Source organism: Pimephales promelas, chromosome 6, assembly GCF_988280905.1.
Source record: "Pimephales promelas chromosome 6, fPimPro1.hap1.1, whole genome shotgun sequence".
NCBI lineage: Eukaryota > Metazoa > Chordata > Actinopteri > Cypriniformes > Leuciscidae > Pimephales > Pimephales promelas.
Genome location: NC_142774.1, coordinates 29,328,575 through 29,356,270, shown reverse-complemented (window position 1 = coordinate 29,356,270; position 27,696 = coordinate 29,328,575). Strand labels below are relative to the sequence as shown.

Here is a 27,696-nt window from a genome sequence, read left to right as displayed (position 1 = left end):
ACAAAGAGTCAAAATGCCGCCATTGCTCCGATTTGAATGAGTCAACACCTATGCTTGCCGTCGCCATGTGTTTGACAGCGCGTGCACACAGTCTATGGCGGAGCAAACCAAGCGTTTTCAGTTCAATAGACTTGAATCGTCACACATTTTTATCGATTTTCAACCGGTTGCGAGTGAATCGTTACATCCCTAGACAACAGTAAATATAACTGACAGTTTTGACACAGATCGCTTGCTGACTCAACAGAAGCTAATACCAGTTGCGCCTGATGCACTTTTATCTCTTCCTGGTCATGATGTCATTCTTTCCATTGGACAAGTTGACATAGATGCTTCAGACGCATTCACACTGGGGGCGAATCCAAAGCGCTATCGACGCATCGCGAGTTCCCTCAAAAAGGAACAAAATAGGCCATGATATCTCAACATTACAACTTTTTTTGGTTTTTTTACCATGATATTATTAGTAGAAATGGCATAAGAATTGCCTTAATGATGAAAATGTTTTTATGTTATAAGCTACTCATTTTATTGAAGTCATTGGAAATGGAAAGATCTGTATCTCTTCTCCTTTGAGCCATATGATGAGTGAATGGTAATCAGGCATATATGTTGTGTGAATACACAGTCACATGCTGTGGCCTAATACCCATATCATCACGCTACATCCATCTGAGAAAATTAGAAAACTGCTTTTTAAGACTCTCTATCACATCAAGCTCTCAGTGTGCAGTAAATCTTACGAGATTAAGCATATTTGAAAGTCATTAGAAGCCCTTGAATATTAATCACGAGTTTGATATTTATGCTAATGACTATTGATAGAGAATTGAGTGAGTCAAAAAGAGCAAGTAGAGCAATTTAAAACGGATTCTGATTATACTCGGACATGATGATGCTTAAATCAATCACAAATTTTGTCACACTTACACAACCTCACACACACACACCCACTGACAATGGACTCAGAGTGTGCTGAGGAGATTGGGATTGGATAAGCCCTAAAGCCTGTGCAGGATTTGACTAAGGCTCTTACCATGTGAGGTCAGAGAGCGTCCGAAGTGTGGTTGTGTGTGTGTGTGTGTGTGTGTGTGTGTTTGTTTTCACAAGGGACAGGTAAAGGATGAGAATGTTTGTGAGATATTGTATTTCTTCCTCTGTGCACGTGAACGAGCCTCTAAGGAATATAAAGGCACTTAATGGAATTAGTATTTCTTCCTTTTTTACTCTTTCTTCCCTTTCCCTTTCTCTCTCTCTCTCTCTCTCTTTCTTTTCAACTCAGAGCATTAGCTTCAGCCCTATTTTAAGGCTATAATAGAAATAGAATCCTTATTTACACACTTAGTGAAATCAGGCAGATCATACTTAGCATCTATAACTGTGTTTCTTTCATGTATTTTTGTTTTAATGCTGCACATTTTTGTTAAGAACAACTGATTCTAATGATTTTTGGAGTTAAGTGGTTTTAGTTAAGAAGTTAAGGGCATCTGCTGTTCAGTGGGCAAATCCACTAAAGAGTTACGCCACTTTTGCATGCATTAATTCTGTGTAAAAACCTGCGCATTGTTTACTAACCACCACCAATCCAGCTTAACCAGGTGCTAATGTAGCGCTTAAAGTCTAGTTCACCCTTAAAGTCTTGCTCACTCAAAAAAGAGAATTGCTCATCCTCGAGTCATTCTAAAGTTAATCTTCGAAAAACAAATGAAGACATTCTTAATTAAACCAGAGAGATTTCGGTCCATCTGTTGAACTTCAAGCATCAAAAATACATTGTAAAGGCATTGACATACTGTAGAGTTGAGAATTGACCCCTACTGTAGAGGGTTTTCAAACTGTGGGTCGCAGAGTGGGAAAATGGTGGGTCACGCAAAGTCACTTGGCTGCAGATAAATTTGCGTGTCAGTGAATGACACACACACACACACACAAAAACAGTTAGTCTAGAGGGCTGCATGATATACCACCATCAAATAGAAATCTCAATTTCCTAATGTTTTATAGTGCACATGCGACTAGTAAAAACGTTTCCTGCGTCTCAGAGCGGCTCGAATCTTTATTAAGCGGTTTGGTGTGCATTATTAACAAGAAGAAACTTGTTAGAATTCAAATGTCACAAAAGGCAGTTTCAGGTCTGTTCATTCAACTCGTATGTCGTATGTTCAACTCAGCGCTGTTGTCTTTCAGAGACATGGTCTTAAGAGTTTGTTCTTTGCATTCCCTCATGTGCATTTGGCTACCTATTGTACCAACACATAGGGAAAATATAGGGATTACTTTTACGATGTATTTATCAACATTTTGAAGCATCAGAGTTTACATGCTAAGGACTTTTAATGAAGGATAGGCCAGAAATCTCAAATTTCATTAAAAATATATTTCGTTGTGTTTCAAAGATGGACATAAGTTTTTATATATTTTATTTGGATTGGAACACCATGAGGGTGAATAAATGATGACAGACTTTTCAATTTATTACTTCTGCTGAACACAAAAGAAGATATTTTGAAGAATGCCAGTAACCAGTTGATGGGCCCCATTGACTTAAATAGTACATTTTTGTGTGAACTATCCCTTAAGCCATGTAATTGTGTTTAGTTCAAACACACATCCTTTATATGTAGATTAGGCTTATAGATTTTGCTATGTTTAAAAAAACACAATTTATTTCTAGTATTTCAGGTGCTGAAATAACGCAAACAGCATGTGCATCAGTGTGCACACTTTATTCTTAGTTGATTCTTAGCGAAGCATACAGTATATATCTAAATATAACAACTATGTTTATCTGTTTGTATACATGTCTATTTGTTTATTTTTGTGTGTGTTTCAGCTCTGGACCCTGACAAAGATCCATGCCTCAAGATAAAATGTGGCCGCCATAAAGTGTGTGTGGCAGAAGATTACCAAACACCCACCTGTGTTAGTCAACGCAGGATGAGGTAAATATCTGACTCCCAGTTATAGCTCATTACCAAAACAGTAGTAAAAACAGTGTACAGGCGTGGACAAAAAGATTGGCACACTTGCTGCCATGCTTGGATCTGTGTATTGTATGACATCTTGAATTACATAAACATTTTGGAGCATTAGAAAGCTACGTCTCAGTCAAAGATCAACAGTTCACCAAACACCCAGGAAGGGTTGAAAACAAAACACTGGGGGCCCTGTCTTACACCCTGCTCAATGCAGCGCAAGCGCAATGTAAGTGTTTTTTGCAAGTTTCAGAGCAGTCATCATTTTCACGTCCTGAGCCACGTTATTTAAATAGCAAATGCATTTGTGCCCATTTGCATGCTGGTCTGATATGCGCGTTTATATTTTGAGGCAATTGAAATAGACTGCGCCTGGTCTAAAGTATTATTATTTTTTTGTTATTTAAAGAGCATGTTAGTAATGTGCTCCGATAGGCAGGTCCACAACGCGCATACTCTCTACTTATTAAACACACAAGGATTCACAGCAGCACACAAACATTCCAAATCTTTAAAATAAAAGGATTACAATGTAAAAGATTATTATTTTGTACATAAAGATATGGTGGAATCCGGCTTGTCCTGCTGATCTGCTTGCGCACTTTTACCTCTAGCACAAACAGATCCGTTTGCGCTCTGGAGACGTGTTCGGTCTTTCCACTATCAAATTCCGTCATGTAAATAGCGAATCCACCATGGCACAAGCGCAGCTGGCATTTAAATGGAATGGGAGATGAGACTCTAATTTTTGCACATAAAGCCCAAAACACACCCATTACTCATTAAGAGAATAGGGACAGACAGGCCTTTTAGACCATGCGCCTGGTCATTAAACTAGCAAAAGTGGATTCGGACACGCCCTAACAACTGCACTTGCGCCCTGTGCTTTAGACCATGTGTTAACGTGTTAAAATAGGGTCCTGAGTGGAAAGCAGTGAGTCCAGAATTAATTTCTACTGAATACCATTGGAGAAATCCGAAAACAGCAGTTTTGAAGAAACTGTTAACAAATGCACTGAATGTCATTAGAGGCTTTGGAACTGTTTAAAAGCTGTTCCACCAAATATTAAATCAATGGTGCCAATAATATGGTCTAGCTTTCAGTTTGTATTAAGTCCATATTTTTTTCCAAGCCAGGTCCACAGCAAACTAAACAAATACATATGTGGATAACAAAGGATGTTTTATTTAGAAAAAGAAATGAGCTAATATTTTAGGTCACAAATGCAATTGATTTTGTTAACATTGCGGTAGCATTTTGGAATATATATATATATATACATGTATATGCACATTTGATGTTAAGTATTTAAAAAAAAAAGAAGCTTTTGAGAGGAAACAAGGGCTGTCCTATGTTCTTACCCAGTCAACCTATCCTGGAACTAACAGGACAAATTTGCCTGCCAAAGTCTGGGAATTAGTTGTTCTGAGAGAGAGCGAGAGTAAGTGAGTGTGTGTGTGTGTGTGTGTGTGTCTGAGGTGAAAATATGGCACAGAGTGACCTGAATTTTTACAAACAGTGATTGTTGTGATGAAACTAATCATTTAGTGAATTGGGGGGTGATAGCATTAAACAAATGTTGTTCTTTTTAAATGGCCCAATGAAACAGACAAAGAGGGATATTGAAAAGAAAGTATCACAGAAATCAACAGAAAGAGAGAAAAATACATAACAGAGGTATGGAAAAAAACAACATTGGATTCTCAACTGGTGGGTCACAACCCAAAAAGGGGTCACAGGTACAGTATGTTATATATGGTTATGGGCAGGTGGGAAAAACCAATCTCACATAATAAAATGCATCTTATTTAATTGTGTAGAGCTAGGCATTTAAAAAAAAAAGATCAAACTCTTAAAAAGAGAATCATTCAAATACCATGTCACTGGTAACATTAGAACAGTGGTCCACAACATGTTCCAAATATTTAGAATGCTAAATATTTCATGTGTATCAGTGATGCATCAGTGCTTCTGTCAGATTGCGTCTTTGATAATACACACGACGCGATTGTCACTAACATGAATGAGCACCAATATGCCTCTTTTTTTCCTGGCATTTGACTGTGATTTCTACAAAACTGTAGGCGAGTGAAAATCAAGCCTAAAATGGTGCAGTGTGTACCCGGCCAACAAAACTATTAGACGCAAATTAAATTGTTACTTGGTAGAAATTAGACAAAACAAAGAATCCTATAACTGCAATACAGTGCTGGTGTGAAGGTGTGATCAGCAGTGGCCGCAAGCATTACAGCTCACAACTGCTGTTTTCACAGCATTGCTTGTGTGTGTGTGTGTCTGTCGGTGGGCGTTCCTCTCATGAGTGTGTACCCAGATTCCACCGCGGCTATTCCTGGGTGCTTAAGCACTGAGAGAGTTATTTTTTCTCTTTTATATTTTTTTGTTTTCAACTAAAAGAGCACACAAGTGTGCCCCTGTGTCCTTTTCAGGATGTCATTCCACTTGTGCGTTTCTGGATGTGGTCGTTCTCTGGCGCCAGCAGACGGCCACAATAGTTGCCTCTCATGTTTGGGCAGTCAGCACGCTGCACACATTCAGCCCATTGCGGGAATATGACTATGACAGTGCTGAGATTGAGACTCGCTTACCTCAAGGGAGGGGCAGTCCCCTCGCCTATGCCCCGATCTAGTGTCTATTCTGGACCTCAGAATAGACCTACTTCTGTGCATGGTCAGGGTGATTTGAGGATTACCATGAGGGCTTCCCCACTGAGGCAATCTCCGTGAGTCCCTCACGCCTAACAAGCGCTGCCGCCCTTGGAGCCTCCAAAGAAATGCGCTGGTCCTTCTCATGATCGACCAGCCATGTCCTTTGGAGCTCCACCTGACGACCAGATGTCTATAGCAGCATCGGAAGGGGAGCTTCAGTCCTCTGGAGATGAAGATTCAGCTGCGTTACCCCCTTCGGGGAGTGTAGTGTTGCCTGAGTCTGATCCAGAATAGACGGCTATGCTTTCCTGGGCCGCCGAGAAGATTGGGCTTGTGTGGAACCCCCGACAATGTCCCGAACCTTCTCGGTTGGACAATTGGTTTCTCGGGGCCGGCCATGCTGGTTCTCATCGCGCCTTCCCAGTAACATTCTTTCCAGAAGTGCATGAGGAGCTTACTAGGACGTGGACGGCACCGTATAGTGCCAGTATAGTGCCCAGTGATGCGCGGGTTGATCCGAAATGAGCGGGTGCCTGCGGTCACCCGCGGTTACCCGCAGTTACGGGTCATCCAAAAATGTTTTTAATGATATTCGGGTCGCGGTCGGTCGGGTCGTTTGAAAAAAGATGCCAATTAAACATTTGTATTAATATACGACAATTCACCATGACGTCACAACAATAATAGACGTTCTTCCGGGTGGCAAAAGCCGAAGCGTCCCTATAGCAACGCTAGTAAATTGCATGGAGGGAGACACACCGCCGGCAGAAGCCTAATCTACATTTCAACAGTTGATTCAAGAACAGACGTGGTGGAAATTCAGACATAGTTAACATGATCATTAAAGCTTAGATTCTTTGATCTAGAGACGTGCACTCCCAACGTACTAGACCGCGGCGCGGGACTAGATCTGATGGCCGAGTGCGGGCGGTAATGCACTCTAGTGTGCGGATTGCAGGAGAATAAAACGATTCGCGGGACTCCCGCAAACCAGAAATATCTATGAATAAAACAAATAAAAACTAATACATTTGTATTCATCTGTTGTAGAAAAGCAACAAGAACAACTAAAACAAAATAGAAATGACTTACATGGCAGAGTTTCATTTTATAACGTGACTGCAGCGATGAGCAATGTAGCCAATCACAGACATATGTGTTGATTTATTGAACGCATTGGCCAATCAGAAGCATTTACGATGAAGAAGCATTTACTCACCGCTCAAAAGAAAGTAACATAGAAAGTAATAGAAATAACTAAGTTAGTTGAGAACGTCAGTTATATAACGACCCACGTATTAAAATGGTTGGGTTTAAATCGGGCTCAGGCTCATAATTAGAAGACGACATGCACTTTTGACGACGTCCACTCGCTTTAACCTCCTCACCCACAGGTTCTGCTGGATAGATTTACTTTTTTCTGAAGGAAATCGATAAAAAAAACTACACCTTTTGCTGAATATCTGGTGGCGCAACCACAAACACAACATATTTTCACCATAGATTCAACTTTGATCAACAACAATGATTTTAACTGTGTAACTGTTCAGTTGCCGGCTGGATCTCTTCAGTTAGTCAATGGAAGCCGCTCGCGTTCTGCCACCCGGAAGTATCGCGGTGCCTGTTGTTTACAAACATTCTGAAATGCCCTATAGTACTAGACACAATTTTTCATGAAATATACAGCCCTACACATTATTGGCTGAATAACTGGCACGAAGATAACACTCGAGCTCAGTCTAAACAGTTCTCGGAGTCGGTTCTATACTGATGATTCGAGAACTGTTGTCTCTGTGCGTTCGGTATACGCAGTATCTATGCGCAGTATCAGCTGCTCGTGCTCATCTCATCACTTTTCTCAACAGTGGCACAAACATGTCTCGGTTGGTTCAGTGAAATGTTGGAGTTACTGGAGTAAAATATAATTCAGGATATTGATTTATTTGGCATGGCATGGTCAGGCATGTCTGAAAGTGAGTAACTTTAGTAACTTGTGGATCAGCACTGACACAAGACGCGAACTGTTTCGAACGATTCAGTTCGATTTAGTGTACTGGTTCGACCGGTTCACTAAAAAGAACCGGTTCAAAAGAACGATTCGTTCACGAACCGGCCATGTCTATGATCACTACAGTCTGCAGAGAGATGGAGGCGGCAAGAGAAAAGGTGAAGACTGGGGAGTGGAAGCTCCGCAAATTCACAAATAGAAAGAGTAAAAGTGTGGGAGACATTTGCTGAAATAATGAAAGATGATGAACAAAGTGCTGGCTTTGCCTTTGTTATGTGTAGGCCTCTTACGATGCTGTGTTGTTACACATCTATGGCCCAATAATGCTCCGATGAGCATTTACTACTTTTAAAAAATGCGGTCACGAAGTGGGTCGGGTACAATATTTTTTTTTTTACTTTTTTTTGCGGTCCGAGTTGCGGGCGGGTAGTTGAAAACGTCGGTCGGTTGCGGGTTGTTTATACATTGACCCGCGCATCACTGATAGTGCCGTATAATCCTAGTGGCTCCTTACTACCTTCGACGGCGGAGCAGCTAAGGGGTATGTCGATGCCCCGCCGGTGGAACGTGCCATCGAGATGCAACTGTGTCCGGTTGTCCGCTTCCTCCTGGTGGGGCAATCCACGCCTCCCGTCCAAGGCATGTAAGTTTTTGTCCGGTCTCACGGTGATGGCTTACAGATGCTGCTTACAGAGGCAGGCCCAGGCACTCATGGACATGAACGAGGTTGGTGCTTGTGGTGAGCAGAACTGCCGAGGGACGTGAGAGAAAGTCGCGAGGCCGGTGGTGCAATTGTTAATGAGCAGCACCTGGTCTCGCGACTTTCTCTCACGTCCCTCGGCCGTCCTGCTCACCACAGTGCTCCTCCGGGAGCACTGTGTGGCAACTGACCTCGCTCTCAGAGTGGCGAAAGAAACCTCACATTCAGTTGGTTAGGCGATGTCCACCTTGGTGGTCCAGGAGCGCCACCTTTGGCTCAACCTGGCAGACATGAGGGATAAATATCGGTTCCTTGATGTCCCTCTCTCCCAGGTTGGGTTATTCTGCGACGGGGTTTGAGAGCTTTGCCCAACAGTTCTCAGCCGCCCAGGAAGCAGACGAAGGCCATCCGACACATCTTGCCCCTGCGGACCGCTGCTGCTCCCATCCATCCGCCGGCCGCAGACCCTCCGTCTGCTCGTCACCGAGGTCCACCTCCTGCGGCGTCTTCCGCTTTCGATAAGCCTCAGTAGCAGCAGCTACCATCCAGGCCTCAGTGTGAAGCAGACCACAGGAAATTGACCACGCCTGTCCAGGCCTCTGCCAAACCAGGAGGCAAGCACAGGTGCAAACGACCCTGAGACAGGTGACCCAGAGGTGGACCAAGTTGCTCTTCAGGAGATGGTGAGGGCACCGTTCCTTCCCCCGGTGGAGGGCCAGGCAGAGAAACTTTTGTTTCCTTTTCCTTCTGCTCCACCATTGACTCACAGTCCAGTGGTACCCACATTTTCAACAAAAGAGTAATTTCTGAAACCTCTGGGTCCCAAGAGGGCACACTTGGCGGTCGACGACGCTATGCCTTGTCACCCTCCAGCCCCTCTTTCATTGCCAGTGAGCAGCAATGGTTGTGTTCAAGACGCACTGACGCTTCCAAACACTCACTCTGCCCTTCGACGGAAGCAGGCAGGCCATTGCTCCCATGTGCGAGCGTGGGCAATGCGAACACCACAGTGTTCTCTCAGCTTGTGTTTGAACCCTTCACACCACGCTGGTGGTTGAGGAGATTCCCCCCTCTATGTTCCCCCCGGACACTTCTCACTGCCAGTTGTTCTATTCCCTGACTGAGAGGACCCTCGGCACGGATGCCCTGGCAACCAGCTGGCCCCCGGGCCTATGCTAATATGCATTTCCCCCAGTGAGCCTTCTTGCACAGACCTTGGTCAGGGAGGACAAGGAGCAGGTCTTGTTAGTTGCGCCGTATTGGCCCAACCAGTCCTTGTTTCCTGTGTTTAACTAGTGCTTCTTGCGACAGCCCCTCCTTGGCCCTTTCCTCTGAGAAAGGACCTGCTCTCTCAGACAGGGCACCCTATGGCATCCGTATCCAGACCTCTGGAAACTCCACAGACGGTAAAACATTGTCCGACTGTTCGCTTCATTTCACTGAGGATTGTTTTGTAAACAAGACTGGATTTGCTGACGGCTGAAGAATGATGCAGTTGAAGGGAAGTCGTTGCTGAAGAACGGTGCTGTGCAGTATGTATTGGATCTGACAGGAATTGTGCAACACACAGACTCTGGGTCGAACATGTATGGTCGAATCATTCCGGTTACCATTTTACAACATTGGACGTTTTCAAAACAATTTCCCCCAAGTGCAACGACGGGTGAGTTGAAACTCATTATAATATGCAAAATTTTATCCACTCACAGCAGTGGGCATCAGGGGCGTAGCCAGTATTGGGCCAGGGCGGCACTGGCCCACCCACACTACTCACTGGCCCGCCCAGGCAAGTTTGATACAAATACATTTTTAGTTTATTTTTATAATTCAAATGTATTTAACAAAATATATTAATATATACCTGATTTATTGTTGACTGCTGTGTATGTTTAATTCGTTTTGCCGAATAAAATGCTACTGTCGAAGCAAGTTGTAGAAAGCCTCCCTCCGGAACGTTATTGGTTGCTATGGTTGCTGGGGGTTCCGAATCCGATAGGAAAACTCTCGGCGGCGCCATAATAATGGCTAAACAACTTTTTTAAATATGCTATTTGGAAAAAGCAAGAGTTGAGGAAGAAGACACGCCACTGCCTTCATCTATCGAGTCCACCGAGCCAGTTCTTCAGACTCATTAACCCACAAGAAGACTAGTCAGGTGCTGGCGGCTGCCGCTTCTCTCTCCCTCTCTCCCGGTCTGCCTGACGTGGGTTTACCCGCCGATCTAACTGCGTCTGCGATATTATTATTTTAGCTTACTTTATTTTCGGGTGAACTATCTTTGCACTCCTGACTAGCCTGAATAAAATAGACAAGTTATTGTCTACATACTGGTTTGTCCAGCCTTTATTGAGCTCTGTTGGTTGAACATGATGATTTGCCGAATATAAAGGTGTTCCTGTTTTTGCAGTTTGTCTATACATTTTTTGCTACTCTCTACAGTTAATTATTACTGAAGTATTTTTTTTCTATGAAAACCTATAGGCCCACTCACATTTTCACTGGCCCACGGTGGGATACGGGTAAGGTTAGGGACAGGTGTGGTGGTATGGGTAGGTTTAAGTGTAGGTTTAAGTGTAAGGGATGGGTCAGCTGTGTAATTACAGATGTAATTACATAAATTAATTACGGCTGTAATTACATGCTGGTATTTTTAAAAATATAAGTACAATGTAAAAACATGTATGTACACAATAAGTCCATTGTATCAAATTATTAATTTCAATGTAAGTACATTGTACTTAAAGGCACTTAATATAAAGTGGGACCAAAACGGGAGTACAAAATAGCCTATTACTTATTCATTTTGATGTTTTTGAATGCAGAAACCAAGCAAATAAGTTGACCTCAGACAACAATATAATAACATTTTAAAAATCCAGTTCATGACCCCTTTAAACTAGGTGAGCAAACCAGTGCAGTAGATGATAGTAGGAATAACTGAACAATGGATGAAAAAAGGCTGCATTTCTGCAATATTGTTTTGCTTCTTTATTGTTTGTATTAGAATAGCAATCTCTCTTTCTGTCTGCAGTTTAAAGGACATGAATTTGAACTCACCACTGCTAAAGTGCAAAAGATGTCCAGTTGTGCACCCTGCACCTGTTTGTGGAACAGATGGGCACACTTACTCCACCAAGGTAACACACACGCTGCCTGTTTGTGAGAACTGCCACGGTGTGTGTGTTTGTGTTTGTCTATATTGTCTGAATTGCTTTTCATAATGCTGTGTCACAGAGGTATTCAACCAAGAGATTAATTCTCGATCAACAATGTACTAATCTTATCTAAGCTTTATGTGCGTGTCTGTGTTTGTGTGTGTTGTAGTGTAAACTAGAATATCAAGCTTGCATCTCTGGGAAGCAGATTTCTGTGAAGTGTCCAGGACAGTGTCCCTGCCTTTCAGGAAATACAGCAGAGAAGAAAGGTACAAGCACTTTTTTGATGCATTTCTATTAGGCCTATAAATACTTGCACATAAACACTGCTTTTGTGTAGAACGGACTATGTGCACTGATTATTGCAAACACAGACTGACATAAAGCTCCAGGCAGGTGAGTTTTTATCAGGGTTGCTGGACAGTGACCCTTAAGAACCTAAGTTGCCCTTTCCTGCTGTACAGTACTGCATTTAATATGAATTATGGATATGATAAACCTACAGGTCAATGATTAATAAGATTCTACTTTAAAACATGCAAAGTTCTTAGAAGTATATTTTATATTCATGTTAATTTAGAAAACATTTTAAAGAAAATGTTTCATTTAATGACACTAAAAAAAGTGTAAACAACGATAGTATTTTACCCTCAAACCTTAAATACATTAGTGTACACACCTTATAAAAGTTTAAATATAGACTTCCCTTAAAAATATCAATATTTTTAGTGAGAATTTTTAAAAATAAATTAATACTTTTATTCAGCCAGGATGCATTAATTGATTAAAAGTGACAGTAAAGACATTTTAAACGTTACAAAATATTTCTATTTATGCTGTTCTTTTGAACATTTATCAGTTTCCTATGTTTTTAGGGAGTTACACCACATGACATTTTTGACCTTGACCACAGAGACTTTTTGACCTTGACAGACTTTGATATCATTTCCTGCTTTACTGATGAATTAATAATGAAAGATTATACTAAAATACTTACGGTTTATTTTAATTATTATGTTTTATTATGATATCAGGACAGTTGTCACTGTTACATTTTATGCCCACCAAAACATATCAAACTTCATTTTAATGTATTAAATCATAGACAAGGTGTATTCAATTCTTTGTATGCATGAATTACATTTTTTTAATAATGTAATAGATCCGGACATTGTCATTGACCCATTTGCTACATTATGGTCGCATGATCTCATTACGTTGATTGCTTATTTCAGCGAGTGGTGTCAAGTTATCAGCTTGGAAATCCAATGATGTGTAAAAAATAAAAATAAAAAAAGATTACAAATTCACAGCTGATATTACTTCTGGTGCATTTGTCATACTATAAAATGTACAGTATTGCATATTTGTTGTATACTGCATATTTTAGCTAAATTAATAAGTCATTCATGTATTCTATACTCACAATTTGTACACTGCACACAATATACAGTCGATACCACATAGTAAGAATAGTATGGCAGTGTGCGATTATGTATGTGTTTACCTCCCTTATGCCCTCATAAATGGTAATAATAAATAAATCATGTCATTACTAGATGAACCAAATTATTCTATATATAAAACCAATATTTCATCTCTGCAGCTGTGGAAAGGGTACAGTACTTGGCTTGTTTTCAGCTGCAAGGAGAGCAGTAAAAAGAGATTTCAATACACCAAACTAGTCTCATTTTGTGAAGATTCTCAAAGCTGAATCCCTTAGGAACCTATTAAATGTTTGCTGTTTCAGATTGTTTCTGTCAGTGTGTTTATGCGTATACGTGTGAGAAAGACTGCATGGTAATGTTTGCTTTTATCATTCTGTCTTCAGAATGATCTTCAGAAGTCCTGTCTTCAGCTGCTCAGATTCAGGCTATAGATAAATTTCACCTTCCCCATCAAAAGAATGTCATTGATAACGAATCGGTTACCTAACGTAACCTCGGTTCTCTCTAGAAGAGGGAACGAGTATTGCGTAAGCTAGCTGATGCTACGGGTAAGATTAATCTTTTAGAGAGATATTGAAAAAAATTATCCTTAATTTTGTATCCATTGTCAATGCAGTGCAGCAGCTGCAGACCTAGAGCAGGCGAACTGAGCTCATTGGTTGCTCTGCGGCAAACTGCAGCAGCCTATAGAACTTGAGTGAACTCGCGTTCAATGAGAGGCGCTCGCAGCATCATGGCATCATAGCCCACCAGAAGGGGCATGGCTAGAGTATTTATAAGCGAGGTTTGGAAGCTTCTTCCCTGGTTTTCATCGACTTAAAACGAAAGTCGTTCGTGGCGCAAGCACGGCCGGTTACTCAATACTCGTTCCCTCTTCTAGAGAGAACAGAGGTTACGTTAGGTAACCGATTCGTTCTCTTACGAGAGGTTCTCTCATATTGCGAGATTACGCTACGGGAACCCATTCTCAATGTCCACTGTATGAGCCCCAGGGGGCGGGAAAGGTGAAGGCGAATATCGAGGGAGAGGCTCCGGTGAGACAGTCGTTTTCATCACTGGTTCCAACGGCCTTTGAGACGAAAGGCCATACGGCAGCTTCGGTTTTGAAAGCTTCAATTCGAGCCCGCAGGGTCGACATCGGAAGCTCCTTGCAGAGGTCGCATCTGAGGAGCTCGGCATGAGCCACAGGTGGTGCGAGGCATCTTTAAAAAGACGCTTGCTGCTCTTTTGTGATAGTTCGTTGAAGAACTTGCTTAGTAAAAAGGATACTTTGCCGGATGGCGTAGCTCGCACGGATGGCTGAAGGTGGCGAAGATGGCCGGCTTCTTCAAGCGCTGTCCTAGCTAGGCGACGTGGCTTCTGCAGAGATGCGAAGAGCTTCGCTGAAGAGATGAAAATCAGGGAAGCAGCCTCCGAACCTCGCTTATATACACTCTAGCCACGCCCCTTCTGACCAATGAGCTCGCTAGTTAGCCCACTCTAGGTCTGCAGCTGCTGCACTGCTGCTCACCCTAGACCGATTTATGTGCACAATTACCAATGTAACGCAGCATCTCATTCCCTTCACAGGGAACGCCTCAGTTACGCAACCCTCGTTCCCTGAAGGAGGGAACGGAGACGTAGTCGGACGTACAGTACTGATTGGGATTGCTTTGGGAGACCAATCTACTTCGAGTGTAATAAAACGGGCCAATGCAATCGCAGTGCAAGCATATAATGAGCCTTTTGTTTTTCCAAAAGGCTTGTTCAACTTTTGTGTGTCACATCTTTTAGGTGTGTTCGACATCGGCTGCGGCTGGACGTAACCAATCGGCGAGAGTAGCCGCGTGCAGGCGGAGAGTTTTTGCAAACGGAGACGTGAAGTCGGACACTTTCTGGTTGCCATAGTAGAGTCAACGTTTTTTAATCCGTTATTTGAAAAACACGACACACTATAACATTGTGACTACATGAAAAGACTGTTTACTGTTATAAAAAAAACTTATTTGTGAGCTTTAGTGGAACTAAAGGTGTGAGAATAAACACGAAACGTGCAGTACGTGATCGTTGTCATACAGTAAATCCAGCGAATCGTGGAACAGCTGTGTCATCATCAGAGCTTGTGCAGCCGCTCTTGAGAAGCTGCACTGGCTGAGTCCTCCGGCTACTCTTGAATCACTCTCGCGATACTTGGATAGCATACGTCACAGTCATGTGGAGTGAGCTCTGCATCAAGTCGGACAAAATTTCTAACTGGCATGCACTGCTTCAAGTCAGCCACCGATCGGTCTGAGCAGAGCTGCATGAAGTTGAACAAGCCTTTTATTTTTCCACTGAGGAGCCGAGCCCAGAATTAGCAGAGGTCTAGCAATAGTGGTGACGGGACTACGTCTCTGTTCCCTCCTTCAGGGAACAAGGGTTACTTATGTAACCGAGACCTTGCCTTTTGCCATGCTGATTGGGAACCCATTAACAAAACACCTGATTTCAACAATAAAGAATTGTACATGGGGTGTACGGGATCATTGCTTTTTGTTTATAAAACTGGAATTGCTTCCATGTCTGGCTTCAGCAGTAGCTGTAATTATTGATAAATCAGGCTTGTCAAACTTACTGATTTGTGTTTTTTGTTTTAATCATCAGTCCTCTCCGCCAATAAGCTTGTGTGTGGTGGGTGTTCTGGTGCTATGACTTCCAGGTGAATGCTGCACATTGGTGATGGTTGAGGAGATTCCCATCTTCCATGTAAAGCACTTTGAAAGCTGAGAATAGCGCTATATATTCTATGATTTTTTTTATTCATATTTATTTATTTATACCCCATTCTTTCTCAATTACTTCACAGAAAAACTGGTCACTGAAGCCATTATCTATATTTACTATGATTACTATGGTCTCCTTCATACTAGTCTTTGTTTAGCCTAATTGAAAAGGTTGACCAAATATGACTTTTATTACCAAGTTAGTCTTTAAAAATCTCATTAGATGACCCTCTGTGTGATCACCCTCAGCAGGGATCGAACACTAATGTGCTGTTTACAACATATTACTAGGCAGCTGTAAACAGCCTACAGTTAGGCAATGAACTGTTACTGGTGAGAAGAATTGTTTATTCCTTTTATAAATATTAAAATTAGCCATTTATTGAACATTTGTCTCTTTTATCATATTACTGTAGGCATGTCATTAAAGGGAGGGATAGGGGGCCTGTTGTTAAAGTGTCTTGCTTTAATCTTTTCTCATGTTAATTGTGTGTCCACAAGGGTTGATTTTAATTTTAATCTTGTTTTTTAGCAATCGTGATGTATTTTAAAAATATGCCTTGATTGTTTTTCGCGCATACTCAAACTCATACTGCACACGTTTGGTATGGGTATTGTGGTTTGGCATGCATGTTTTGTTTTAACAACTACATGTTTGGAACTTCTCTGTGTGTGGAATGTAACTGAAATACAGTAGAATGGAACAATACCGTTAATATAGGTATACGTTTTCATTGTAAATGCATCTGAAAAATAATAGAGGACACAGAGTGTTGTAGGACAAGTACATGATCCAAGTAATACTAAACTTGAGACGTGCATTATATTAAGTGCCATACAGCACTATATTAAGTGCCAACTTACGGTTAAGTCCCTATCAATAAATGCTAGAAAGTCATGCAAGTATTTCCTTTTTGCATAAAGGCTCATCCTGACAGCAAGCGAGTCTCTGTTAAACTACAGGCAGATGGAGCCCAATAGAATGTGAGCATAATAATTCTGTATTTTTGTATACCATTACATCCCTACTATTTGTCCCAGGCATAATTATCCACAATGAATTAAACAAGCAAAAAACGCTACACATCTTGCAATACACATCTATGCAAAATTTCAGAGGAAACATAACACAGCCCGATGTGAGTCTCTGCGGATTTCTAGAAACATTTCATCCAAAATTAGAGAACGTGAATAAAACCCTGGCAACTACTTAAAACCCCAATAAAACCCCAAAAGACCCAGCCATTCCTTCCAGTACTGCATCTTAAGAACAATCAACACAGATTTCTGTTGCATTAGCTTCAAGAATTCTATCAGTTACGCTCATTAATTACTTAAAACAAAACTAGATTTACCAAATGCCCCAAACCATCCCCAAACAATATACACAGACTATTAAACCTAATGAACACATCAAAGCAAAATACATTGGATGCAGAAAATACAATCAAGTAAATTGGAAATTATTTTACATTGGATAGGTACAAATCTCAACCGCAGGCACATTATTGTGATTTTATCCAATATATTGTGTCTGATAGCCTGGAGTGTCACCAGACTGTATGTACTGGCTACAGGACAATAATAGCTGGGATTGTTCTCCTCACCTTGAGGGTTAAATGTACTTAAGTACCTTCCTTAAGGGCACAAAGATGAGAGAGCTGTTGGGTCTTTTTTCAGTTCATTTATGAGCATTAAAGGAATACTCCACTTTTTTTGGAAACAGGCTCAATTTACAACTCCCTCAGAGTTAAACAGTTGAGTTTTACCATTTTTGAATCCATTCTGCTGATTATCTGATATTTAGAGTAATATCAGTAACCAGACAGATTCTGGTCCCATTGACTTCCATAGCCACTATGGATGTCTCTGAAGAGTACTGTTGTTTCAATGAGTGAGTGTGTCGGTGTTCTTTTGTCTGATGGTTTCTACAGTGCAGTGTAGAACTAGCCCATCACCTCCTCCTTGGAGTCAGAAGCTTCTGAAGTCGCTTCAGTCCATTATTTCTTCCGGCCTACTAAATTGTGCTGCCAATGAGCCTGCCTACAGCTATGGCCAGGGTTAGTGGAGACTCCATTCCCTGGGGGTCCAGCTGGGAAGGTACAACTTCGGGGCAGCACAGTCACATCTGTTTGCCTCTCCGGACTTCTGTCTGAGCGGACAACCGTTGGACAGACTTGGCTCTCAGCTGACCCCAGGGCTCCGCATTAATTTTCTTTCAGTGATTTGTCGTGTCGATCTTGTGTAGACAGCGTATGTAGAAATTAAATTGGATTCTATTTGCTTTTGTTGTATCGTATCGCCCGAACACATCTGGTGTAGACACAGTGTAATGCGCCAAGGAGGAATAAAATTAACATGTGTGGCTTCAACAACCAGATGCATTTATATGGATCTCGAACCTAGCCTGGCTCTGCCCTCTCAGACTGATCTCATGAAGTAGCGCGTGTATGACACGCCAATTCCTATTTCCATTTTTGGCGTGCTATCAAGACGTATAATCGTCTTTCAGCGTGTTTATGAACGCCGTTGACTTAACGTTATATAAATATATGACTTACCTCAACCCCGTCCCTAAACCTAACCGTCACTGGGGTTAATGGCATTTATGACTGTTCCCTTACCATCCTAGGTAAAAAAAAGATATGACTTACCTCAACCCCATCCCTAAACTTAACCATCACTGGGGTTAATGGCATTTATGACTGGAGATTTGACTGCGTGTACAGACACGCGGAATGACGCGGACGTTAATGGTGTAGACATATACGCATACACGCGGATACACGCGGATAGCTTAAAATGCGTAGAGATAACACGCCACCTGACTCGAAAGTGGCGTATATGTTTACGCAAAAGTCATGATGTCATGTTGGTCCTACGTACTTCCGCTCAATTTTCATTTTCCTTCAGCACTACATCTGGAATTGTCTTGTATTCTTTGATTTTCTGCGGTCAGTTATTTACCGGTCCAATCATCGAACAGATGATGTGGCTGAGAACAATGACGTTGATGTTGTGCGTTAGTTTGAGTCGTCATACGTCACGACCAAACGTAAGTGACTGATTATGGCAGATCCAGAGTGACTCTGGGCAAACCCAGTAGTTCTTAACTTCAACAGAGTACTTGTCTACAAAGAAGTTAACACTTGTCAATGGAGCGGAGCCAGACTCTCTGTACAAATTAAATGTGTGAGAGTCTGGTGGGTAGTGCTGTAGCGGCGCGTCGATGACGTCGATGATTCGACGTCAAAATTGCGTCGACGTCATATTTTTGCGTCGACGCTTCTTTATTTATTTATTTTTTGCATGTTCCTGGCGGTACAGCTTGCCACACACACATGGGAGACCGAAACATTGCAGAATAGAGGACGAAGACAACTAGAAGTGAATGTGCTATCCATTAAATGAATCACACACAGTAAACAAACCCTTAAGAAAAAAAACCCCTGCAATTTAGATGCGCAAACACAAGCTCGGGCAGATTCGGCTTGAAGTCGTTTCCAGATGCGGCGCCGGGCGCGCTGTTACAAAAAAAAGGCGTACACACAGCCAGCCACAGTCTTGAGTCTGCCTGGTCTTGCGCACCCAACGCGTCATTTTTGCCGTGCGCACATTCGCGCTCGTGCGGACGTGTCGAGTACAAACAAGGCTTTACTCCGTGTCAGCACGCGCTCTGATCAGTAGGTGCACAAACCTCTCCCGATTCATCTCCAGTAGTAGAAGCCTCCGATCGCACCACTAACTCCGCCTCCGTTTCCCTCCTCAGCTGATATTAATATTTAAACATTCTCTATGATAAAAAATATTTTAATATTTTAAAATATTTGGCGGTTTTGGTGGTTTTAGAGTTATAATGATGGTGTTCAAATACATAACATTAGACTAACGTTAGCCAGCTTATAGTATCTTGATTCAGTATGCCAGTATTTATTTGAGATATTGTTTTTTTATTAATTGAGCAGCAGAAAAAATATTCTTTATATTAGTCGTCCAATTAGTCATTAGATTAGTCGACTAATCGATAAAATAATCGCCCAACTAATCGTTTAGTTAATAATCGTTTACCCCAGCCCTACTGGTGGGACCAGGCTATCTCAAACCACCTCCTCAAGTAATTTGAGTAATCTGATTTAAATCCGTCTTGAAAGCTTTTTGGGAGGTTTCACCTGGTCTAACAGCAAGTACTCTGATTTGTGGAGTTTTCTACACGATTATGGTTAGTGTAGTCTTTCACAGGAAATTAGGCAACTGAACAGTCATTTAAAAATTAAATCACTCTGAAGAGTCACTGCTACTAAAGCATATCATCATTTAACATCAAATTTCTTTGAATAAAATTGAGATTTTTACTTCTTAATGCTACTGTTGTGTTCGACTGAAGCTGTTTCATTTATGAATATTCTGCAATTATTTGTTTTGTAGAGTGTGGCAATGCAGAGATGAGTGAAGTGGTTAGCAGATTACGAGAGTGGATCACAGTTCTTCATGAGAGTGGCAATCCCAGCAAGAAATATAAGTTCCAGAAGCCAGAGAGAAGTGAGTACACACACACACACACACACACACACACACATCAAAACTTCTAATATGACTGCTAACCTAATAACAAGGACAATGAAATAAATAGAAAAATGACACTAAACACCTTTCTACAACCTCTCTATCTGTCTGTTTAGAGGTGGACATGAGTAAGGTGCCCCTCTGTAAGGACTCTCTGGGCTGGATGTTCTCCAGACTGGACACAAACTTTGACCTTCAGCTCGACCAATCAGAGTTGTCCAGCTTGAGCTCAGAAAAGAGTGATGTGTGCACTAAAGCCTTCCTCAGGTCATGTGACCCAGACAGAGACAGGCTTGTTTCCAGCCAGGAGTGGTGTTCTTGCTTTCAGAGATATCAAGGTACAGTAAAACTTATTGTAAACAAACTTTTCCCACATGTTTCAAGAATTTCAAGATAGAGGAGTACTGTCTCTAAAGCCAAAACCAAAAGACTATTCATATACTTTACCATTAGGGAATTTGCACAAGCACACCGCCTGATATAAAGTTACAAAACAGTTACATAAGGCATAATAAACCCTGACAGGAAGATCAGAACCTTGACGCAAAGAAGACATGAAAGTAAAACCCTTATGTTGCTATAGACAATTCTCAAATATGTGTCCCTGGATCACAAAAGCAGTCACATGTCGCATGGGTATATTTGTACAATAGCCAACAATACATTGTATGGCTCAATGTTTTGCTTTTTTTTTTTTTTGCTCCCTCGGATTCCAGATTTTCAAATAGATGTATCTCAGCCAAATATTATCCTATCCTAAAAAAACATAGATCAGTTGAAAGCATATTTATTTCAAAAAGATTGACCCATGTGACTGGTTTTGTGGTCCAGGGTTACATTTTAGAGGTCACCAGTCATAATTTACGAATGGGAATTAAGTATTCCAGAACATAGGTAATGTTATTTTAAGGGTGTACATGTTTAAATTAGATCAGTTGTTCTGAAATAACATATTTTATGAAATTGAACTATTTTAATTTATTTTGTAAATGTTAATATATTTAAATATACACTATTGCTTATATGTATGTGTAATCTAGGGATGCAATTATACAGTTCGGCCACAGTTCAATACATAACTTGTTTTTTTAACCACAGTTTTCAGTTAAGAGACGACAAAATAAGGAGAAGGAGGAGAAATAAGGAGGATAAAAAATAATTAAAAAATGATTTATTTCAATACCTTTTTATTTTACTCCAATGCTAAGAAAAGTCCACTCGTCCAAGTGTATTGTATAATATAAAATTAACATTGACATTTCACAGCTGCTGGTAGCCAATGTACAAACTGGGGAACACATAAATTCCTAAATTTTGAAAATAAAAATACATGTGAAGTTGGTCAACATAAATTGACCATTTCAAATAGACATACTTGCACTTCAGTAAACATAAATTAACCATCTTAATTAAACTTAACAGTACTCCCCAGGACAGTATCCTTCATTAGGATTGTAAAGTGCAATTTTTTAGGTCTGCTATCTATTCCTGTATTTTGATCCCCGCATTCCTAACCCCACAGATGTGCAGTCATGTTGGAAGTGTTTCCGTTTGAGTAAGCTACACATGTAAAAAAGTTTTTTCTTCCTCGGCATAATACTCAACAGCAAAACCCCCACACCCCTAAATCTCCCCACACCACGGATTTGAAAGACCCCGGCGCTTCCTCGTACTGTAGCCTCACTTCCCCGCCGCTCGCTATGTTACAGTGTGGAATGATGGTTAAGCCGTATGACCCCTAACTTTAGAGCATAGAGATTGAATATTTACTCACGGGGATGAGTTTCCTCATCTCAGCTGGTAGATTTACAGGCACACACAAACAGTCAATTCGTAGAGAAATAAAACGCACATAAATTCGAAACCGAACGGTTCAGAATTATATTGAGAATTGTGGCATCCCTAGTATAATACATTAGCTAAATGTTTTAATGGTTATTTATTTTATTTTTATTTACATTAAAATTTGTTAGAAATATTAATACCATATACAACCTTACTGTAACGTGTTTTAAGAACATTTCTTTCTCACTTCTGAACTGAAATCAATGCGTTTCAGAAACTCCCTGCCAATCAGAGATCACCATCATCCACAAACAACAAGCTGGGAAGAAATTACTTGGTGAGTCCAATCTCTTGTCTAGTTTGTTTCGTTTATACATGTAATTTTTGAAAACACAGAAAAAAGGGGTCTATGTTTGGGGTCTACCAGTATTTTGGCTTCATGTATTTGGCCATTTTGAGATTACATGCCTTGACTGATATTGACTGAATCAATTGAAGTTGGAGTAAGAATTTCATGGGTGATTTTATCATCTATATTTATCATCTATATTAGCTAGATTAATGAATCAATCTTGTGTTATAAAATAAAAAATAAATAAAATAAAAACCGATTGACCTTATAAATTTAGTTACAATTGTCTAAAGCAGCGGTCGGGAACCTATGGCTTGTGAGCCACACCTGGCTCTTTGGTAAAAATCATGTGGCTCACGGCTCAAGGTCTCTCACCCTTTACCAACAAATGAGCGATACAAAAAACCAATAAGACACATCAATAGAGATCGGCTCTCTGCAGAAAAATCTGCCAGTTACAATTCCCTTGTAGCACAGTCTACCGAAGTTAGTTAAACCTTTATGATAATTATATTCTTGTACCGGCAAAAGTGCGTATTCAGTGCTGGTCGCGCTCGCGAGTGTTTCGAGTCATTAGAGCAATCAACTTGTCTCTGTGATAACCTACAGCTCCTCCACTGGGATTCAAGCAGTTGCAGCTTGTTTAAGGTAGGCCTAATGGTGAAAAGCAGCAAAAATGTAAAAAAAAAAAGGCTATAAACTTTAATACTTTCACTTTTGCCGCTGAGACCCTTTCACTCTAAAAAATGCTGGGTTGTTTTAACCAAATTTTGGGTAAAATATAGACAAACCCAGCCATTGGGTTACATTTTTAATTACATTTTTAACCCAGTGGCTGGGTTTGTCCCTATTTTACCCAAAATTGGGTTAAAACAACGCAGCATTTTTTAGAGCGTATGACACATGATAAATGTCGTATTTTTGATAATCCACACAGATTTCAGTTGACTATTGTTTAAACTTACTAATAACAAAAATTGAAGGAATGAAAAAGAGCAGGATGTGCTTTATAATGAAAAGAAATATTAAAAGCGCGACAAGTCACGAAAGAGAACGGAATTACTGGCAGGATGCTGTGCGTGTGCGCTCTGAGCGCAACACAGAAAAGCAGAGTAGGCCTTTGTCTTTGGTTGCGCACCAAAATGGCCAAAAAAAATACAGAAATATATTAAAATACCAAGTCGAGTATTCACATAAACACAGTAGATTTACTGTGTTCTCTCGCACTCTCACTCACTCACTCACTCTCACCTACCCTATCTCACGACCAATTCGTACGAATTCGTACGAGTGATTAAAAAGTGGCTAATTCGTACTAATTCGTACGACCTCACTCGTACGAATTCATACGATTTGTCTAAACCCACGTGACGGTTATGTTTAGGGGCGGGGTCAGGGGTAGGTCATTCGTACGAATTCATACGAATTGGCCAATTCGTAAAATATGTACGATTTAGCAAAAATCGTACTAATTTGGACGACTGAGGTCGTATGAATTGTTACGAATTAGCCACCTCGTAAAATTCGTACGAATTCCCGTGAGATCGGGTTGCTCTCACTTACGCAGACAGAAAGGATTTATGCTCATCAGTTCATAACTCAACCTCACAGTGAAAGCCCTTCACAATTAATATTGAAACTTTGCTAAATATTTGTTTGATTTTAGCCTAATACTGTTGAAATTTGTGGCTCTTTTGGAAAAATGCATCAACCAAAAATTAAAAAAATGTCTCTTTGGTCAAAAAAAGATTCCTGAACCCTAGTCTAAAGCATACTTTTTGGCGTAATTTTTTATCAAATGTTTTGAACAGATTCAAATCAAAGATTTTGTCTGACATACCTTATTGAAACAAAGTGCATTAACCCTCTGTGTTTTGATCTTTTTTTTTTTTCACATAGCTGCAACATATTTAAAATACTCCATCATTAATGGTCATATAAATAAAATCAATACATGATTATAAAGATAGAGAAGATAGAGGGTCTTCTTTTTGTGTACACTCTTATTAACATTAAAACCTTGTGTTTTTGTAAAATAAATACAATAAACAGGGTGCGCTTTCAGCTCACTGTCTCTGCAAAAATCTTTCTGAAATGCGTCCAAAAAAATGAACTGTAACTCAGTAAATACTTGTCACAGAGACACGAAAGATTTCTCTTTATGAAGCTGAAATTCTCTTCTTTTAAATCAAGTCAATTATTTAAATTAAAAAAATATATTCTCAGTTGATGTAATCTGTATGAAAAGAGAGAGATGTCAGTCTTTTTCCTTTCACCTAATTAAAGCGTATGACGTGTTAATGTGACCCCACCTACTGAGAGCACAGCACACGCTATTCAAACGCTCACATCAGCTGGATAAAACATCCAGTTATCACAAATCTAACCTTTACCTCGTCTTGCTGCGCTGTGAGGAATAATACTGTCATAATACTACTGGAAAAGTTACCTCAGCAGCTGATGCAAGTCATTTATTCTTAAGCGCTTTGTTCTAATCGCGTTATTGAATAGTGTCTGTAAACTGCACAAAGACTGTTTAAATATTAAATGCGCGCACAGACAGACGCGTGTGCACTGTGCGTTCATTCACTCTCGCTCCTACATTAATAAGACTACATAGACTGCTGAGATTTCTTCTATACTGATCTGTAAAACCAAAAAGGCTGTTTAAATATGAATCAGGTGTGTGAACGAACAAACAAACAAACGCCCAGATGCATAGCCTACTGTTACAGATGAAATAGATTATGAAGTTTTTACTATAAAATAGTAAAATATAACCCAATTCACAGTTTTATGGGAACGATTAGGCAGGATGATTTTCAGATCATTGTGAAGAAAAAACTCTAGGCCAGAACATCCAGTAGTCAAAAGTAATGTGGACGCATATCTTGTATGTGTTTTGTGGCCTTATTTCAGAAACTTTCATTTTTAGTTTTTTCAATAACCACATTCTCTCAAAAATAAAAACATGTACATACATGTTGCTCACATATTATGGTAGCCCTGTTTGTGCTAAATATAGTGTAATTTCACCTGTGCCATTAATATGTTTATAAGCAACTGAAATGTCAAAATGTCAGGGCATGTCAGAACACCTCAAGGACCCCAAATACACCTTGGGGTTAACATTAAACACTAAAATCTATTCTAGAATCACAGCTGTAAACACCAGACTTGTGTTCCATAGTTTCAAATCTTTTAAACTTTTTTCCTCAGCATTTTACACAATGTTCATATATAAAGCACTAGCATTTAACAATCATCTCAATGTCATTACAACCTGAACACAGTTACAGTAAAACCAGGGTGCCAAACAGCGAGAGGCAAGCCAACATTAATTCTATTAAAGCTAGAAATCACTCAGAGTTTCTTTCCCTCACTCTGAAGGTCGCATGTTTAATTTGAGCAGGGGAATGAGATGAGGGGAAATTGGACATGAAAAAAAGGATATTTTTAACTGCTGTTTCTCCCCTGAGTGGAACGCACAGTGGCGGCTCTATGGCTTCCGGCACTGAATTATAAAAAGACAAAAAAGAAAGAGAAAGATAAAAAACAAAGCTTGACTGTGGTGATTCTGTAGCAAGGAGCTGTGAAGTTGAAAAGAAATGAATGTGAGCGAGAGACTAAGAGAGAGAGCAAGCTCTCGGAGGGAGGTGACAGTTATGTTCTCTGACATTGAATATATCATCTCCCTATCTGTATGAGTGTGGCTGTGAGACACTCTCTGTGGCTGTGTATAATCTTGTCGGTGATGTAATGTTTCCTGACATTAGGACTGATGTGTGTGTGTTGTTTGTGTAGGTCCATACATCCCCTCCTGTGATGAGAATGGCTTCTATAAGCCTCACCAGTGTCATGGTAGCAGTGGTCAGTGCTGGTGTGTCGACCGCTATGGAAACGAGGTTGCGGGGTCTCATACCCACGGGCCTGCTGACTGTGGTAAGAGGGGCTCATCATATGTAACCTCACATCTTAAGATTCATTATCTGGTAATGAGAAAAAAGTCAAATACGTAATCTGTTTAATATGTAAAATATAGGGATGCAATGAACTTCACAGAATTCTTGGCTGATACGATAACCAATCATTTTACATTTCGCATTTTAGAACTGGAGGGGGCAAGTTAATAAGCTAATAAATTAGAAAACAATCACTTGACGAAATAGATCATTTAAAAAAAAAAAACTTCCAATCTGGAATTTACAATGCGAATAAATATTCTGACGATCAAACTGTAGCAAATATTTGTAAAAATAATCAGAGTATTAGTTATTGCGTTCAATAACAATTACACTAGATGAAACTTAAGTCCTTGGTTTCAAGACTTTATCTTGACATGGTGTCTTAAAAACGTGTATGTTAGGGGACACTGTTGAATCATTGAATCTGATTCTAATTCTAAGGTGTGTAATTATTTTCGGGAGGCACCTAGCCAACGTGCAGAAATGCACAGCTAAAGTAGTTCCAGGCAGGTTTTGACCGCATTAGAGTATCACTTTGTTTTCGTTATTATTGCAAATAATATAACGTCTCAGTTATGGATGTAACCCTCGATCAATATAAAAAGAGCCAATGGCAATGAATTGCCATGGGTCTGCGGAATTTGCATAGTGTATCTCCACCTTGCCTCGTGGGTATAAAGGAGATATGTTGCTTCGCTGAGGAGCCGAGACTGAACTCAGGCGATCCCTGTGGTACAGCAGAAAGTGGAAGGAAGACGTAACGTCTACCGTTCCCCACTCAGGGAACGAGGGTTACATCCGTAACCGATACGTTCCCTTTCACTGCGTAAATCTGGAGATCCCTGTCGTGAGACTGGCATGGACAAAGACTCCTATTTAGCACAGGAATACCAAGGTACACTGGGGAGCATATCCCATAGCTTAGAGGAAATATGCAATTACTGCCAACCCAGAGTGGGGGGACTTAGAGAATACACATTTGACCCAGAGGGATGCATATGGAGAACACTGGGGTGTCCTGTCGCAGGTGGAATGTTTCAACCCCAGGGGTGGCAAGGTGGCAAATACACATGTGGGGGTCGCTCAGGGGAGGGACCATGCACACGGGAGGCACCTAGCCAACGCGCAGGCAATAGGTACTGGCGCCGACGTCAGGAGTGCTGGAGGAACTCAGGGCTTTCGGGGAAGCTGACCTGAGGAAAATAATTGCACATATCCAGTCCGTAGAGTGGAATGGCGAGCAAGTGAAGACACCTGAGCGGGTCTGGTACTAGCTGGTTAATGCGAGTACATGAGAGGACACTGGCTTCACTCTGGCTAGAGATTTTAGGATCTAC

The 27,696-nt window shown here is 40.7% G+C and overlaps 1 protein-coding gene across 2 annotated transcripts in view; it reads left to right on the top strand.

Annotated features, from left to right (window-relative positions):
- Window positions 1-27,696, top strand: part of spock3 (SPARC (osteonectin), cwcv and kazal like domains proteoglycan 3) — a 47,399-nt gene that overhangs the window by 16,502 nt on the left and 3,201 nt on the right. For both annotated transcript variants that reach the window (XM_039692622.2, XM_039692613.2), the window contains 7 exons: window positions 2,834-2,942; window positions 11,382-11,487; window positions 11,675-11,774; window positions 20,120-20,233; window positions 20,374-20,595; window positions 22,317-22,379; window positions 26,199-26,336. In XM_039692622.2, the coding sequence (XP_039548556.2) occupies window positions 2,834-2,942; window positions 11,382-11,487; window positions 11,675-11,774; window positions 20,120-20,233; window positions 20,374-20,595; window positions 22,317-22,379; window positions 26,199-26,336 (852 nt within the window). The remainder of the gene's footprint in view (window positions 1-2,833; window positions 2,943-11,381; window positions 11,488-11,674; window positions 11,775-20,119; window positions 20,234-20,373; window positions 20,596-22,316; window positions 22,380-26,198; window positions 26,337-27,696) is intronic.